Below are 15,084 nucleotides of genomic sequence, written 5' to 3' on the forward strand. Positions count from 1 at the left end.
CTACACAACCTCAGCGCAAGGGTAGGAGACACTCACCCCACTTCAGTTCCCAGGGAACCCTGCAAAGAAGGTACATTCCCCGCTACATTTTAACGTCTCATTCCCCAAATGCTGCTTTCTGTGTCAGAAACAGGTACTTGAGAAGTTTGAGAATGGCTCTCTTCAGCTAAGCTGATTGCGAATTAGTTCAGTTATGCTGAAAAACAGGCACCTCTATCAGATTAAGGCTGTACTGCTCCCTGCACAAGCTGAGAGAGTTACCCCAGTGTACAGTGGTATAAGCTTTCCCATACGACAAGGCCTGTGATCATCTGGCTCCTCAAATCCTGCAGCTACCTTACTGAAAAATGAGAAGGGTAGGTGTCACGTCTGGGAAGGCTTTGCACAGAGACCATGTCATTTGCCTTCAGAGGGCTGAGCCAGGCAGGGAAGAGGGGGTCTGCAAGAGGCTCCATTCCCTCCTGAAATCCAGTGCCTTGATGAGGGTTGGTGCATTAATTTCAAAGGAAACCACAGCACTGTTTCCCAGAGTTTCTTGCTGGCCTCCAGGCAAAGTGTGATGATGGTTTATTTAGACTTAAGTACTTTCCTCCCCACAGATGTGTCTCCCATCCCTTCCTTAGCTGAGCAGGTCCTACAGATGTAGAGCTTTGCCTCTGCCGTGCAGCAAGGAAAACTCACTCCCCAGCCACCCGTGTAGCTGCTGCTATTTGAAGTGGGGCTTCTGGAGATCTCTGACATGGTATTTGTGGGGCTTTGGTGGATGCTTAAGGGAAACTTCTTCCAAATCACTCGGCTGCCAGTAAGGTGCTCCCTGTGATGGCTTGTAGGCACTCCCAGGGTTCACAGCCTGCACTTGGCTGTGTCTCAGGTGGGAGGTAACAGATTGCAAGGTGAAATACCAGTGCCACAGACCAGAAGAGACTTTACCAGCAGGCATGCAAAAATATGATTTTTCTGTCATATCATCCCTCTGAATGGGAGGACACATCAGGATGCAATTTCCCCAGCCTCTGGCCGGAGCAGTTAAAGGGAAGTCCTCACCCCTGTGCTGCAGTCTGCTCCTGCCACCCCTCCATCCCCTCCCGCTACGGCAGTGCAAGCGCTTGTCCGGCTGTGCTGTGAACTTGATTGCTGAAATGATCTGGGTTAAAAATAACCTTGTAAAGAGTTAAGTGACATATTTTTAGCCCAGATCATTTCAGTGATCTAGTTTACAGCCCAGCCCCACAAACTCACACTGGTGCGAGGGAGGGGGGAAGGGGGAAAGAAAAGGTCAAGGGAGAATGAGCAGTTGGAAACATAAGCTGTCTTTCTGCCAAAACCAGGACCTTATGAAACTGCACCCCAAAAGCAGTGACCCTCTCTTGTTTTCATATAGCATACTGACAACTGCCTTCTCGTGGCACAGTGTTGAGAGCTGGGTGCTGAGGATCACTATTTCTAGATCCTGTTTGTGTAATCAAGACACTAGCCCTGAGCCTCAGATGCCTTATTGTGTCTGCCTCTGACACACTATATTTGCCATTATTTTGCCATATTTGCTTTTGCTGAGGTAGATTGTATGTGCAGCAACAAAAACCCCGTGAGGGTCACGGGGGAGCTTTGCAGAGCTTGTGTGAGTGCAGGGTATGGGAAGGCGGCTGGCATGATGGACTGGTGTGAGAAGGGGCTGCAGGGAATTGTTCTAAAATGCAAAGCTCTTTAGAAGCAAGGGAGGGATGTGGAAGTCAGGGACTCGCCTCAAAACCACCAGCATGAGAATGGGGGTGGAAAGTGCACAGGACCAGTACCAAAAATTGTGTAACCGTCACTGATTTCAGAGCCGCTGAATACTCCAGCCTTGCAAGGTGCTGTGGAGGGCTTGCATCTCAGATGAAAGGTGCTCCATCTGCCCAAAATACCCTACCTGCAAAAGCAGACAAGTCAGAGGATTCATAGGGGAGAGAAGGAGACTAGAGCAGTACAGATCTCTGCTGTTATTCAGCTGGTATTTAAGTGCTGCTTAAGCCAAAACACTCCACTGTATGGCAGCTAATAGACCTTTGCTCTTTTCATCAGCCCAACCAGCTGCACAAATCCAAACCTGAACTTCTCCTTCAGTATCTGCTTCTGACCCCCACTGGTACCCTTTCAGACTAGCATTTCCAGTACCATATTATGGGCAGTGACAAAACTCGTGGGATACCAATCCTGTGAGATGGAGTCATGATAGCTTTCAATTGCAAGGGGGTGGGTCATGACCAAAACTGATAGCTGAGAGCTGTTGTAGCCAGTTTTGCACCAGTCCCAGCACGACATTAAAATTCATCCCCAAAGCTACCTCTGGCTTTCCAGTTTTCCCCAGGAGTCTTTGCAATTTTGATTTCATAAGAAACTTGTCTGCAGTGACACTCCCCACCTGTAGCTTAAACACATGATCTTTAACAAAAGCTTTTTGTGAGTACCCAAATGGGATGCACAGAGAAACTCTTCAATCTCCTTACTTCTTTTCTGTGGGCCTTTAATATGCACCTTGTCTCACCTGGTGCCCATGGTGGGTCCATGGGCTCTAGCAGGAGAATTGGCAAATGTCACCAAGCCAGGTCGTGACACTGCTGTCCTGAGAGGCTCCCTCTGTAAGACATTATTACTCCCGCATCAGGCAGCCTTACTACCCCTTGCATTTTCTGGCACATTAAATCGCCAGTGAAGTTGGGATTGTTGTTTTCCAGTGCTACCAAAGGGACAAGGTTCAGTTTTAAAAGCAGATGAAGAAAGACGGGGTTGAAAATTATTTTCAAATTTACTCAATTTTATGAAGTTATTTGGAAGAGGAAAGTGAAACCCGTTACAGAGAACTTGCTAGTTGCACTTCCTCTTTTGCAGACAGTGCCATGCTTACATTGATGGTATAATTCAATTCCTGTTTGCCGCTCTGTCTGAGATTTTTCTAATGCTTAGACACTTATTTTTAGGGAACAGTAAAAGACCTCAGAGTAGCAGTCACCAAATTACTGATGGAGTAAGTCTTTTACCTTAACTTGCTAGTTTTAGTCCATGCAGTCTGACCATGCTTCTCTTCTGAAAAGGAAAAGAATCAGCAGCTGGCTGCAAAGAGCACAAAATTAACATCTGAGTAATTTCACATTTTTTGCCAAAAAAGAGCAGAGCTGCTCCTCTTCATCATTCATAAAAGTGGTGGGCTACGTCCCTGAGACAGGAAAAATGACCAGGAATGGGAAAGGTTCCATGAATATCGCGGGGCAGGAGACAGCCAGCACTGAGCTCTTGGGTGAGAGGAGCAGACGCGTGTCTTAGTCGTGGAAGAGGCTGAGGGCTGGTACATGCTCTGCGGTGAGAGTGAGAAAGTGAGGCTCCCCACCTTCCTCCCAGTGGGAAGGAGACTGCCAGTCCAGACCCTGGAAGTCAGGGGGATGGTGTTCTCCTGGCAGTGCAAGGAAGGGAACTTTTTGCATCCAAGTGCCCTGGTACAGTGCTTTTCCTTGACTAGAAGACATAGAGCCTGGCACACCAGCTGGGGAAAAAAAAAAAAAGAAGCTGTAGAAAAAGCTGGATACAGGACGGCAGTGTAATTGCCAGAAGGGGTCTGAGAAAGGACTTTTCCTGTTGCAAAACGCGTAGCGTAATCGGAGAGTCTGCAGCTGGCAGTTTCAGGAGGACACAGCCCGTGGGCTACTTGTGCTAATCTTAGAATGGCATGTTCACTGCTTCCTGCGCCCTGGCCAGTGAGCTTCACGCCAGCGAGAGCCGTGTTGCAATCAATGCCTTCTACCAGCAAAACAAGAAACGCATGGAATTATTCCAGCCTCACAGCTTTGATCAAATCCAAAGAAAGGGAGCTGTGTTTTCAGGTTGTAACTCAAAAAAAAATAAAAAAAAAAAAGAAGGAAAGAAAAAACACAACCACCCCAAAACAAGAGGTCAAAGAGGCCAAGAGGAAGTGCAGTGTCTTTTCTGGGTAAAGGTGAAAGGCTGTGAAAGAAGCTCTTGGAGAAAAAGGGACTATGAGGGAGGCAACCCTTCCACCACAGACACTGAGCAGCTGCAGCTCCTCAGCCTCAACTGAGTCCTCAGTTCAGGTGTCTGTTCTGCCATGCCCAGATATCCTGGAAGCTGGTATGCTGAGCCAAACTTCCCGATCCATCCTGCCTTCCCCAGGTTCATTCTCTGCTCCCTCCTCTTTCCAGCCTGCCTTCCCTTCATGGCAGGGAACCAGCCTGCATCTGGGAACCACTCTCCCTCCCTACTTAGCCCAGCCATTATTTTTCATGTGCAGCAGGTTGCCCTGCGCGTCTGCGTACCTTACTGATTCTTCAGTTCCCCTATCTGCCACTTCTCCTGCCTGTAATTACTCTAATGAAGCCTGAAAAGATGGGGAGAAGGTGCTAGAAGTTCACTGAGAGGAGACAGCTTGATACGGCTTTTGTGGCTGGATGCAGGAAAGCTGGTCCAAAGTGTATGGGAAGTTTAATGGGGGAGATGCAGTCAGGATCCTGGAAACCAGAAATGGCAGACATCTACTGGGGCTTGTGGGCCTGGGAGAAAGAAGATAGCATTTATTGGGAGCATTTATTTACAGGTCTCTGAGAAGGGGAAAGGCCTTTTTCCACAATGCAAACAGGCCTTATCCATGCTGCTCTCTACCAGGTATTTCAGACGAGAGTGTTCCAAGCTGCAGATGATGAGATGATCCTTAACGTAACCTCCTCAATTTGCTTTTAATCTAGAAACTAGGAATCTAAAGAAATTCCTTCTTTAATATGATTTCAAGTTTCCACAGCTATTTCTCCAGCCCCTGCAGTGTGGTCACCCAAAGGAAATGGTCCATGTGTGAGCCAGATGGGTGTTTTGAGGGCCTTTCACCTCCAGTGATGCTGAAGGAGTGGTTGTGTTAATGAGGCAGCAGGTCCTTCCCAGGCAGAGGGGTGTAAAGGGAGAAGAAAGAGCTCTGCTGGAGCCTTTGAAGAAACAGAAATGTAATCCTCTAGCAATGGCCTTTGGGGAAACTTTCTGACTGAGAAGCAGAAGGGTATTGAGGCAGAGGGGTGAGAAGTGTGGTGCAGGTCATGTGTTCATGGTGGTGGTACAGGGAGCGGAGGTATGAGGTTCCTTGCTGATGCTTTGTAGCCTGGTTTGTTGTTTTGAGGTCTCCACCTCTAACAAAACAAGGATCGTTGGTTAGTTGTTCTCAGTTCCTCCGGTTCGGTTTTCCCTGGCATCAGATACTAGAGATGAAGAACAAGGTTTCATTTCATCAACTTTGATTTCAAGGCTTTCTACTCATATTGCTTGATACACACATAGCAAAGAAAACAAGGTATATGTGGGATGACACCAGAGCTGCACCATCCAGTCTCCAACAAGCCTCCTACTTCTCAGCCTGTTGTTGACCTGGGGAGGGGAAGTTGCTCTCAGCCCTGGTATTTCCTTCCCTCCCCGCCACCCACCTTGAGTATTTCACTGCCAAAAAAGTAGAACAGCACAGGGACATCCCCAAGCAGATGCTGGCTTGCTTCGAGGACAAGGAATGGCTTCTCACAGCAGAACCACTGGAAAAGGAAGGGCACCATTGACCAGGGCAGTAAAAAAGGGATGGGAGGGCTGAGAAGGTGTATGGGAACATCCTTTACTGCCCCACTCCATCTGCTCACTGCAAGGAAGAGATGGGGAACAGACACTTGGCTTGAAATACTTAGTTTGCTTCCAGTGAAAAATACTGAGTGTAGGCTCTTCAACTAGAGCTGAAAGGCTCTGCATGAATTACTGGTTTTCTGGGATATTTGAAAATGCTGCTAGGTCCTGTCTTCCCAAACCTCTTGCTCTCAGACTGGATGATTGATGACAGATGTGAGAAACTCTGCTTTAAGTCCCTGCTTACTCTTGAACTTTATAACACATACACAGGCTTCTCTCTAGCCTGCTTGCTTTTCCCAGCCTTTGCTCATAACTTGTTGTTCCCAATTTGTCAGAACAGGCCAGCAGAGACCAAGTCAGAGGTGGACAAGTCAGCATCACCCTCAGTGGCTCAGCTAGCAGGGAAATTCAAAGAGCAAGCAGCCAATATCACTGGAAAAGAGGTAAGGAGCACTGCAGCCACCAGCAGGTAATAGACTGGGAATTGAGGCATTCACCTCTGCCTGTAGAAGTTAGAGCATCAGTGATTTGAGCATGAATCTGCCTTGATTTTGAATCTTCACAAAGGATTTGTCTCCTAGTGCAATGCAAGCTATGACAGTATCTTCCATGCATTGCCAACTTGTGGACAAGTATTTTGGTAGAGCCATACCTCAGGACAACTAGACACTGTAACTGACAGACTGGAAAGCTCGGTAGGGTACATACACGTACTAACAGCAGCAGACAGCAAGGCATGTGCTCTCTGGGCTGGCTTTTGTGGGCAGAGGGCAACAATGAATAATGAAATAGCTAACATTGAGCCATGGAAAAAGAAAGCAAACAACAGATTACGCAGTGTAGAAGCCAGTGGCAGGTCACCAGCACCTTGTTCACAGAAGGAGAAGGTTTCCTCCAGGTAATCCCCTCTGTATGAGTCTGAGAGACAAAGCTGTCTCTTTACTTGCCCTCGATACCTCTTCCCAATGACATTTCAGACTCTGTGCCTACCTCTGTCATGCTGAAATTTATTTTATTGAAAGCCCACTATGCCAAGCATTACCTCAGAAGCTGTCTTTCACCAGATAAGCAGAACACTAGAATACCTCTCTTAGAAAGAAAGGAAAGTCAGAGTGTTTATGGATGGAGGCTGACATTTTAGGAGAGCCCCCTGTATCATTATGCACTTTTTTAGAAGCATAAATGTTTACCGTTTACTTCAGTCAGTAGGTGCCCCTTTAAAACTGAACTGCTTCCTTCTGCTGCTCAGTTGATTTCAGCATGTCCCAGGCTGGGTCTAAGGGGATCCTCCCTGTTACCTCTTCAGTCTTTGGCTGGATGCAATGGTGACCTCTGTCCTGCAGGGCTGGCATGCCACCGTCTACCAGAAGTTAGCACTCTCATAGCCAGACCCCAGGATGGGAATAGCCAATCTCTTCCCAAGCACTCTTTTTTTTCCCTCTAGTCACCAGCGCACCACTCCATCCGTTCCATTACAGTAATTTCCTCTTTTTAAGGTATGGGATTTAATTGCACTAAAAGTCCCTCACCCTTCAGAAGGCAGCAAGTTCCCAGACCTCTCTTGTGTTATCTGCAGACCTCTGCTGCTCCCAAGCCAAGGCGGTGTGGAGGGGCCTCACAGTAGGGGGAAACTCATTTTCTCCAGAGACAGAGGAGGACAAAGTTTCCTGTCTTTTCTCTCCAAGCCATCTGTCACTTTCCCACCAGCTTTCTCAAGCTGGCTTCAGATTAATGGCTGAGTGGATAGTCTTTAACCCTTGCTTGACCCATACCAGCAAAGGGGAACCTATCAACCAGGGAACCTCTGATACATTCACTGTGGCACAGTGCTGCATTTCATGGTTGCAAAATGGTGGGGTTTCAGTAAGACATGGTATTATTGCTTCCTAGCATGACATAAGGATAAGGGCAAGGCTGCCCTTGGCTGCTTAGAGACGCAGCATTGCCATTGCTGGGTACAGCACCACCAGAAGTTAAGTGACCTCAAGTCTACAGGTCCTCCAAGACAGCCAACTCTACAGAGGGCAAAGATGCCATAATCCAACTTTTCACATGCCTGCCATTTAGAAGGTAACAAAATTATCCAAATATTACATTGTGGATATTATCCAAGATCCACAGTATTATCTATTATGTCTGTTAACCTATAAAAACTGTGTTAACAGCTTGGCAGGAGACTACAAACCTGGCATAAAAATAAAGGCAGCTTGGCTTCAAGACCAGAGCAATAGTTATGAAGGAGCAACTCCATAGGTGCTGTGCTATGCATCTCTTCTTTCCTAGTGAGCACTCTTGTACCTCTGAGGGTCCAAGGACATTCAAAAGGAACTGGTGTCCCTGCTGTTAAGTTGCCTTGTTCCTTCTCCCTTGGAGAATCTGTTTCTTAGTCAAATTAAAGGTTACAGCTGAGGACTTGTCTCTGCGAGCTGCTCTTCTTCACTAGAGAGAAATGAATGGGGGTGTACAGCTTGTTGAAAAAGTCAGAATTCCCCTTTTTGCCCCTAAAATATATCAGATGCAAAATAGGAAAATCATGAACCAGGTAGGCAGCTGAGACTTATTAAAAGGAAATCCTGGTAGTAAGACGGGACAGAGAACAATAACAAGCTATTCCAGTGTGAGGGGGTTTCCAGCAGGATGCTCTGAAGATGAAGCTTCTGGGAAGGCTTCTCTACCCTCCACAGCTTAGAAGAGTGTCCTTTGCACAAAGCCTGAAGTGTCATGGTTCATGCTGTGGAAAGAGATATAGACCACTTTTCCAACACTAAGATTGGGCTCGAGATGCTACAAGCACACTGAGCATGCTGCCACATGCTATATGCTAATATCTTGTGCTACCTTTGGATGACTCCTTTAGGCAAGCTGAGCCCTGCCATCCAAGCAGGTCACTTACAGAGCGTGCCCTTTGGTGCTTGAATTTCACTTCCTTTTAAAAAAACCCTCATTTCCCTGCTGCTGAGTTGGTTGTTTTCTTCTCTTAGGTACCACCACATAAGCCAGCTCGGAGGAAACCACCATGCTCTCTTCCATTGTATTCCCACAAAACTGAGACAAGTGACAACGATGAGCAAGTGAGTATCAATTTAATAGGGGGACAAGGTCTCTCCTCTCTGCAACCTTTTCTCTCCTGAGACACAAGCCTGGAGGTAGCAGAGAGGTCAGACTGTGCAGCAAAAGACATCAATCATGCAGCATCAAACCTTCCCCTGCTCACACACATGTACTGACTCAGAGTCAGCTCCACGCTGTTTCCCACTCCTGTAGCATGGTTACAAATCCCATTTCTACCGCTTTTGTTTTTACCCTTAGAGCACTGACAGATCCACCCAGTTACCACCTTTCAAGCATTTTAAAGCAGGAACTGTTGGCATTTATCAGATTTGAACAGCGCTTAGCACAGGGAGCATCCATGCTGTTTGTTGCCTTCAGATGAACTCTAGAGGTTTGAGTATAACGGCGTAATAGTTCTGCTCTTGAGATTTTTCCATCTTCAGAAAAAGGGAATAATTAATCCAGAGTGAAGAGGGGTTTTGTCAGCAATGCCTGCAGAATATTGTCTTGAGGTGTCCTCCATACACCCTTGAATGAGCAGGTCCCAGTAAGCTGGCTGCTAGTCACTAAAGTGCTCAGGCCCTTTCCAGTCACTTCTGTCCTGTATTTCAGGGTATGAGGTCTACCCACCAAATTTCACGTTGTCACCTGCCCTTAACAAGCGGGTGGTTCTTCGTCCTTTTTTTCTGACAGCTACAAGCTCTTGCTGCCTCCATGCCAAAGCAGCACAAGCTTTAAAATCTTAGATTCCTTCCTTTTCTTTTGGACCTGAAAAAAGCAATATGCCCCTTCTCAAAGCAATGCTCTCCCTTTCTCAAACTGTTTTCAGGCTTTCATAGCTCTACCTTTCCAGCCACTTAGGCCTTTCCTGCGCATACTAATTGGATACCCTTTAACTCTGTTAGTCAAGTGGTGGCAGAAAGTCTTTCCTGTCACAAAAAGTTCACAATGTTTACCAACATTAAGGCTTGTACCCTTTAAGAGGTAGAATTCTAATCTGTCTGGTCCTGAAATAATACCAGGGGAAACTGTCATAGGTTAGATACCTTAGTGAAGGCCATGTAGCAGCAGAGCCATTACACATCACCTAACTCACATACTTCAGCCAGAAAGCAAACAATCACCTTTTCTCCCAGAGGAAGGATACATATATGTAGAGCCCTGGGATGGCTAGATAACAAAAGGGGAGTAGGGTCAGGAAAGAAGAAAGCAAGCTTTTGTGTGTGAAGGTGCTATATGAGGCTTCATTTGCTCCCCTACTAGCACTTTCTGCTTATCTCTTCCAGGTTTTCTCCCTTCATTGTATTTCCTCTTTTTCACCTACTTTACTGTGACTTTTTCATGTTTCATTTTGTTTTGCAGAAGCGGTCTCCTAATGCTTGCCCCATTCCCAAGGTCAAGGTGAAAAGCTCCCCCATGATTGAAAAGCTGCAGGTAGGTCTTGGAAGAGCCCACATGGCTCCCTCAGCAAATTAAAACTGATTGGCATTTGTCATAGCTACTTCCCTTATGGGGCAGCCACAGAGGAAGGGGATCCAGGAGCCAAGGGTGACAGATAGGTAAGCAGGGCAGTGGCCTCACTGACGAGGGCCCAGTCCCACAATACACAAACAAGGAAGGCAGAGCAGGTCTGGCGATGGTAACCAGTGTCAGAAACAGTCCAGTGATCCTCAGGCACGTCCATAGGCAGGTCAGTGCATGGGCCAGCATCATTTGGATCTGCAGGGTACACTGCTGGGCACAGGCATGGCAGCAGCACAGCTCAGGTAAGGAGCAGGGGCTGGACCCTCAGTTTAAATACAGCTCGCGAGAGAAAGTGAGGGAAAGCCTGGCTGAGGCTTCTTTCAGCTCTTTCTTCGCAGCAGTCTAAATCAAACTGAGCCACCTGCACCCTGTTGGGGAGCAGGCCTTGAGTGCAGGCAGCTAAAATCCTGGCAGTGGGAAGTGCACTCCGGGCTCTGGCTCTCCCCCGCGCGTGCCTAGAAGCTCTGTGCTTCCCTCGCCTCGATTCCCCCAGTTACGCACAAACACACCCAGTGCTTCTTGCCCTTTTTGTATCTCCCCGCCGTGCCTGGTTCGTGCCGCTGAGGGCAGCTCAGCACTCGAAATCCCGTGGACGTAGTGCCCTGCCACCGCCAGCTGCCTCTCCTGGCAGCACGTGCAGCTCCAGAGCACAGTGCCTCCTGGCCACCCTGACACAACGTAAGCCTATTCATAGCACTGTCCCTCTTAATGCACCCAAGGACATTTGCCTAGGAGAGCTTCTTAGTGACAGGCCAGCAGGAAGCATTTTGCCACAGTTAATCACGAATTGCTTCTTTCCATAGTCTTCTCGCTCCTCATGACTGCGCAGATCATTCAGAAGACCTGCAGCTTGAAAATGCGAGGTCTGCTTGGGCACACGCAGGGTTGGTTTAAATCTTGAAGTGATTGCTGGCTGCTTGCTCAGACTTTCTCCCGGCTCAGCCACTGTAGACTGTGCTGGCTTGGCAGGGTCACTGGAAAATCCCCAAAGGCCTCAGGATGACAAACGGACACATCCTGAGATCCAGCTGCTGGGGAAGGGCAAATGTCCAGTCATAACTTCTCTGCCCGGACTTGTTTGTTGACAGTGTCACCAGGAGAGACCCATAACCAGAAGGTATGTGGGTTGTGACAGCTGAGAGATGGGGCAGCTCCCGTGGCAAGAGCAAGGGTTCCTCCGTGTGGTTACCGCATGTAGTACATGACAGTGTCATGCACACCTGTGATGGGGATTTTTCTTTGCAGGCCAATCTAGCTTTTGCTCCAGCTGCTCTGCTGCCGGGAGCGTCTCCCAAAAGCCCTGGTCTGAAAGCCCTGGTTTCTCCGTTCAGCAGCCCTCCCTCAACGCCCAGCAGCCCAGGGATTCAGTCCCAGCCCAGTGAAGGGAATGAGACGCCGGTCAGCTTTGATCAACCCCCGGAAGGCACTCAGCTGCAATTCTATAACAAGGTAGGGTATGTGCTAGGATTCTCCATCACAGCAGGATAAGGCTTGCTTATGGCTTCGGGATGAAGAGGAAGAGGACGCCGTAGCCCTCAGTCCTGCCATAACAGTGTGCATTTGTAGGCAAGGGAGGAGATCTATATGCTGGGTTCGAAACTGCCTTTCAGTGTAGCTCTGTAGAGTTTCCTCTCTGCCTGCCTGCACATGGGGCTTCATGGTCCAGTAGCTCCAGCAGCCTTCCTGACCAAATGGGTAAAGGGAAGGGGTGAAGTGGCAGGACCCAGTCATTTCAGCTCAGCAGGAACAGGGTGGCTGGTTCCTGGGCAGGGAGCACTCTGAGGAGGTGGTGCCACATGCCAGCAAATGTCAAAGGTGGCTCAGGTGCAGTTTAGGGAGCCACATGGAGCACGACCGTTTGCCAGGTGTCCCACAGAGTACACAGCACTTAAATGGGGAGCTGTAACCTGCATTCACCATCATCAGCTGGAGTGCAGACTCCTTCCTCAACCACCAAACTGCCAAGAATAGAAAAGACCGAGACATCCAAAAAGTCAGCAGCATCTGCATAATAAATGCAGCATCCTTGGGTTTAGGGTCTAACTTGGACAAGAGTTTATATTGGGGCAGCGATCTCTAGCACCAGCTGTACAGAAGGAAAGGAGGCATATATTAGGGAGCTGCTAGTCCTGTAAAGTAGTCTCTCAGGGATAGGAGCCCTCATCTCCCTACCTCTGAGTAGCAGAGCAGGAAAAGTGAGGCCACCAGCATAGCAATCAAGTTTCCCATGGTATTTTCCTCTGTTGTGCTTTCCTGCTTTGCAGTACCACTCTCTCTGCTTCAATGTCTGCTTTTCCTGCCTCCAAGGTGCGGACGCGGGGATCGATAAAGCGCAGGCCTCCCTCCAGGAGGTTCCGAAGATCTCTATCTGAGTATGGAGACGGAGAAGATTTAGGGGTCAACATCTCCTCTCCAGAAAATGGTGCCAAGGAAGATGGGGATGAGGTATTTGGGCCCAAGGCCAAGACAGAGGAGGCAGAAACAGGGAGCAAAGAGCAAAAGAAACAGACAGGGTCTGATGAGAAGCCCCCATCAAGGAGAGGATCCAGCAGATCAGATGAAGAAAAAGGGGAAAAACAGCCAGAGGAAATGACTCCTTGCAAGAGTAATGCAGGGTATACAAAGGAGGAGGAAGTGTGTTGTAGTGCCCCAGGGGAGGAGAACTCTCCCCAGCCTCCATCTGGAAACAAGGAGGAGAAGGTGTCCGAGGGTCCCCAGGGAGAAGAGCAGCAAGGCAGTGCCTGTGAACAGGAAAAGGGGGACAAGGAGAAGGAAGAAGCTGAAGCAAAGGACACCAGTGAGAGCACAGACACATGGAGAATGTCAGACACTAAAGAAGCATCGCTGGCACCTGAACCGCTGCAGGACGCAGTAGGCTTAGAGACTGCCAGTGAGCCTTCAACGTCAGCCACACAGGACCAGGGCACAGCGTAACCACGACACACAGGTAAGATGGGTCAGCATGATGATGGCTCCTAAAACACCAGAGGGTTTTGCTTATTAATGAAAATGGCAACTGTGACAGAACACACCAACATTTTTGCTGCTCCGACACCTCGAAAGTATGAAAACTCAGGCCTGCAGAGGCTGCAAGGCAGGTTATTTAAAATAACCAGCCCTGCTGGGTGGTGTTAGAGAGAGAGAGGATGGAGAAGAAGCAAAGCTGATTCTGGATTCAGTAAAATGGGAAGGTTCTGCTCACCAGGCAGCCTGCTCAATTGCTCTTTTGAAAGCAATTTGAAAGTACTTACAGTAAAAAGCACTTTTCCCCAGCAGTAACCATGTATATACTATCTCAATATGCCTCCTTACATATACATATTTGTGTATATATATGTGTGTGCACACATTGTATATACACATGCGTACATATATATTCTCTCTCTCTCTCCATGTTTAGCTTGTTAGCTTTGCCAGCAAAAATAGCGTTTGCACACATACTGGTTTCATGATCAGACCTGCAAGCACGCAAACATGGGCCTCTGCCAGTTGAAATAAAAGAGGATTTCCACTGGCTAAAGCGGGGCTGGTTCCATGTAGCTTCTTACATATTCTCTAACCACTGATAATGTAGACACAGATGCCTGAGGAAACATCTCATTCCAGCTCAACCACCTGTCACCTCTTCAAATGCCTCCTTGGTTTGACAAGGAGCAGCTGAAGGAAGCAGGCTGGTGCTCAGGCTGCAGCTCGCCTTTGCCTCCTAGCATGGAAACTACCAAAGTACCCTCAGGTCACAGACCCCCAGCACTGTATTTACTTAGACCAATGATTAGTTTTCATAATTTCCTTTCTTTTCCCCTCTCAAAAGGACACATCCAATCAGGGCACAGGAGACTTAACATGTGAATAAGAGGCATCCAACCCAATCAAGGTGGAAGCTACTAGAAAACCTTCAGTGGCAGGAGAGGAGCAGCATACAGATATCCCCTGAGGCCCAGACTCATCCTGGAGCTGAGTGGCTGCTCACTGGCTCTCCGCTTTGCACCATCATCTTTTGGGACAGTCGGAACAAGAGACTGGCTTGCAGCCACTTCTGAGTTCAAAACTGAGGTGTTGGCTGACATTACTTGGTGATATTTGGGGACTGAGGGACCTGATACTTGCTGTCCTAGAGCTGACAGCCACCACCACTCCTGGTCCCCCTGCTCCTTCATCCTGCTCCAAAATGTCTTTTTCTTCTCCCCTGCATTGGTCTTAGATGAAGTTCATCAGTTACATACACACACGTATGGTGCCTTTTGGTAGCTTCTTTTGAAATATTTTGGGTTTTCAAATTTCAGTAAATAATGTTTTAAGAGTAGGAAAAAGTATGTTTTCTCCATATGTGCTGTATGGCAGACAATGTGAACCCTGAACATGGGGAAAACTTAGGACATTGTTCATAAAGCATAAAATCCCTTTGACGTGGGGGTCGAGCTAGCTGATCTGTGAAACAGCCAACCATGGCAGGCAATTTTTCTATGTGCTTCAACTTTGGGGTGTATTTAGTGCTGGTGGAAAGTAACAACCAACAGATTTGATGCACAGAAAAGATGTGCTATGTCAGTCAACAGAGCAAGTTTTCTTATCCGGCTCTGGGCTCCAGTCCAGATTTAGAAAGGCCGCCTGTCTGTCAGTCTTTCTCACTTCCAGACCCTATCCAATCTCTTGCTTCTCTTTTGAAACTTTCAGTGCGTGGCCACCAAGTGCCACTCATGATAGAAAGCACCCTGGCTTACTGGAAACAGCTGATTAATTTCATGTAGGTCAAAGAAGAGGTCTTAGGTGGCTGAGTTTCCAGTCATATGGCCTGGTTGAATACGAGTTGGTGAAAGTCAGATAGCCAGTCCCTCCTAAGTACTTAGGCATTGTACTAGATTTGCATTCACT

At 47.9% G+C, this 15,084-nt stretch overlaps 1 protein-coding gene across 1 annotated transcript in view; it reads left to right on the forward strand.

The window, feature by feature from the left end:
* The window catches only part of RCSD1 (RCSD domain containing 1), a 33,894-nt gene extending 19,171 nt beyond the window's left edge, over positions 1 to 14,723 (forward strand). The window contains exons 2-7 of the mRNA XM_052794663.1: positions 5,973 to 6,080; positions 8,619 to 8,708; positions 10,051 to 10,122; positions 11,458 to 11,661; positions 12,520 to 13,159; positions 14,024 to 14,723. Coding sequence (XP_052650623.1) covers positions 5,973 to 6,080; positions 8,619 to 8,708; positions 10,051 to 10,122; positions 11,458 to 11,661; positions 12,520 to 13,146 — 1,101 coding nt within the window. The 3' untranslated portion in view covers positions 13,147 to 13,159; positions 14,024 to 14,723. The remainder of the gene's footprint in view (positions 1 to 5,972; positions 6,081 to 8,618; positions 8,709 to 10,050; positions 10,123 to 11,457; positions 11,662 to 12,519; positions 13,160 to 14,023) is intronic.
* The last annotated feature ends 361 nt before the right edge of the window (positions 14,724 to 15,084 follow it).

The sequence above is a fragment of the Harpia harpyja genome, chromosome 8 (genome assembly GCF_026419915.1).
Source record: "Harpia harpyja isolate bHarHar1 chromosome 8, bHarHar1 primary haplotype, whole genome shotgun sequence".
NCBI lineage: Eukaryota > Metazoa > Chordata > Aves > Accipitriformes > Accipitridae > Harpia > Harpia harpyja.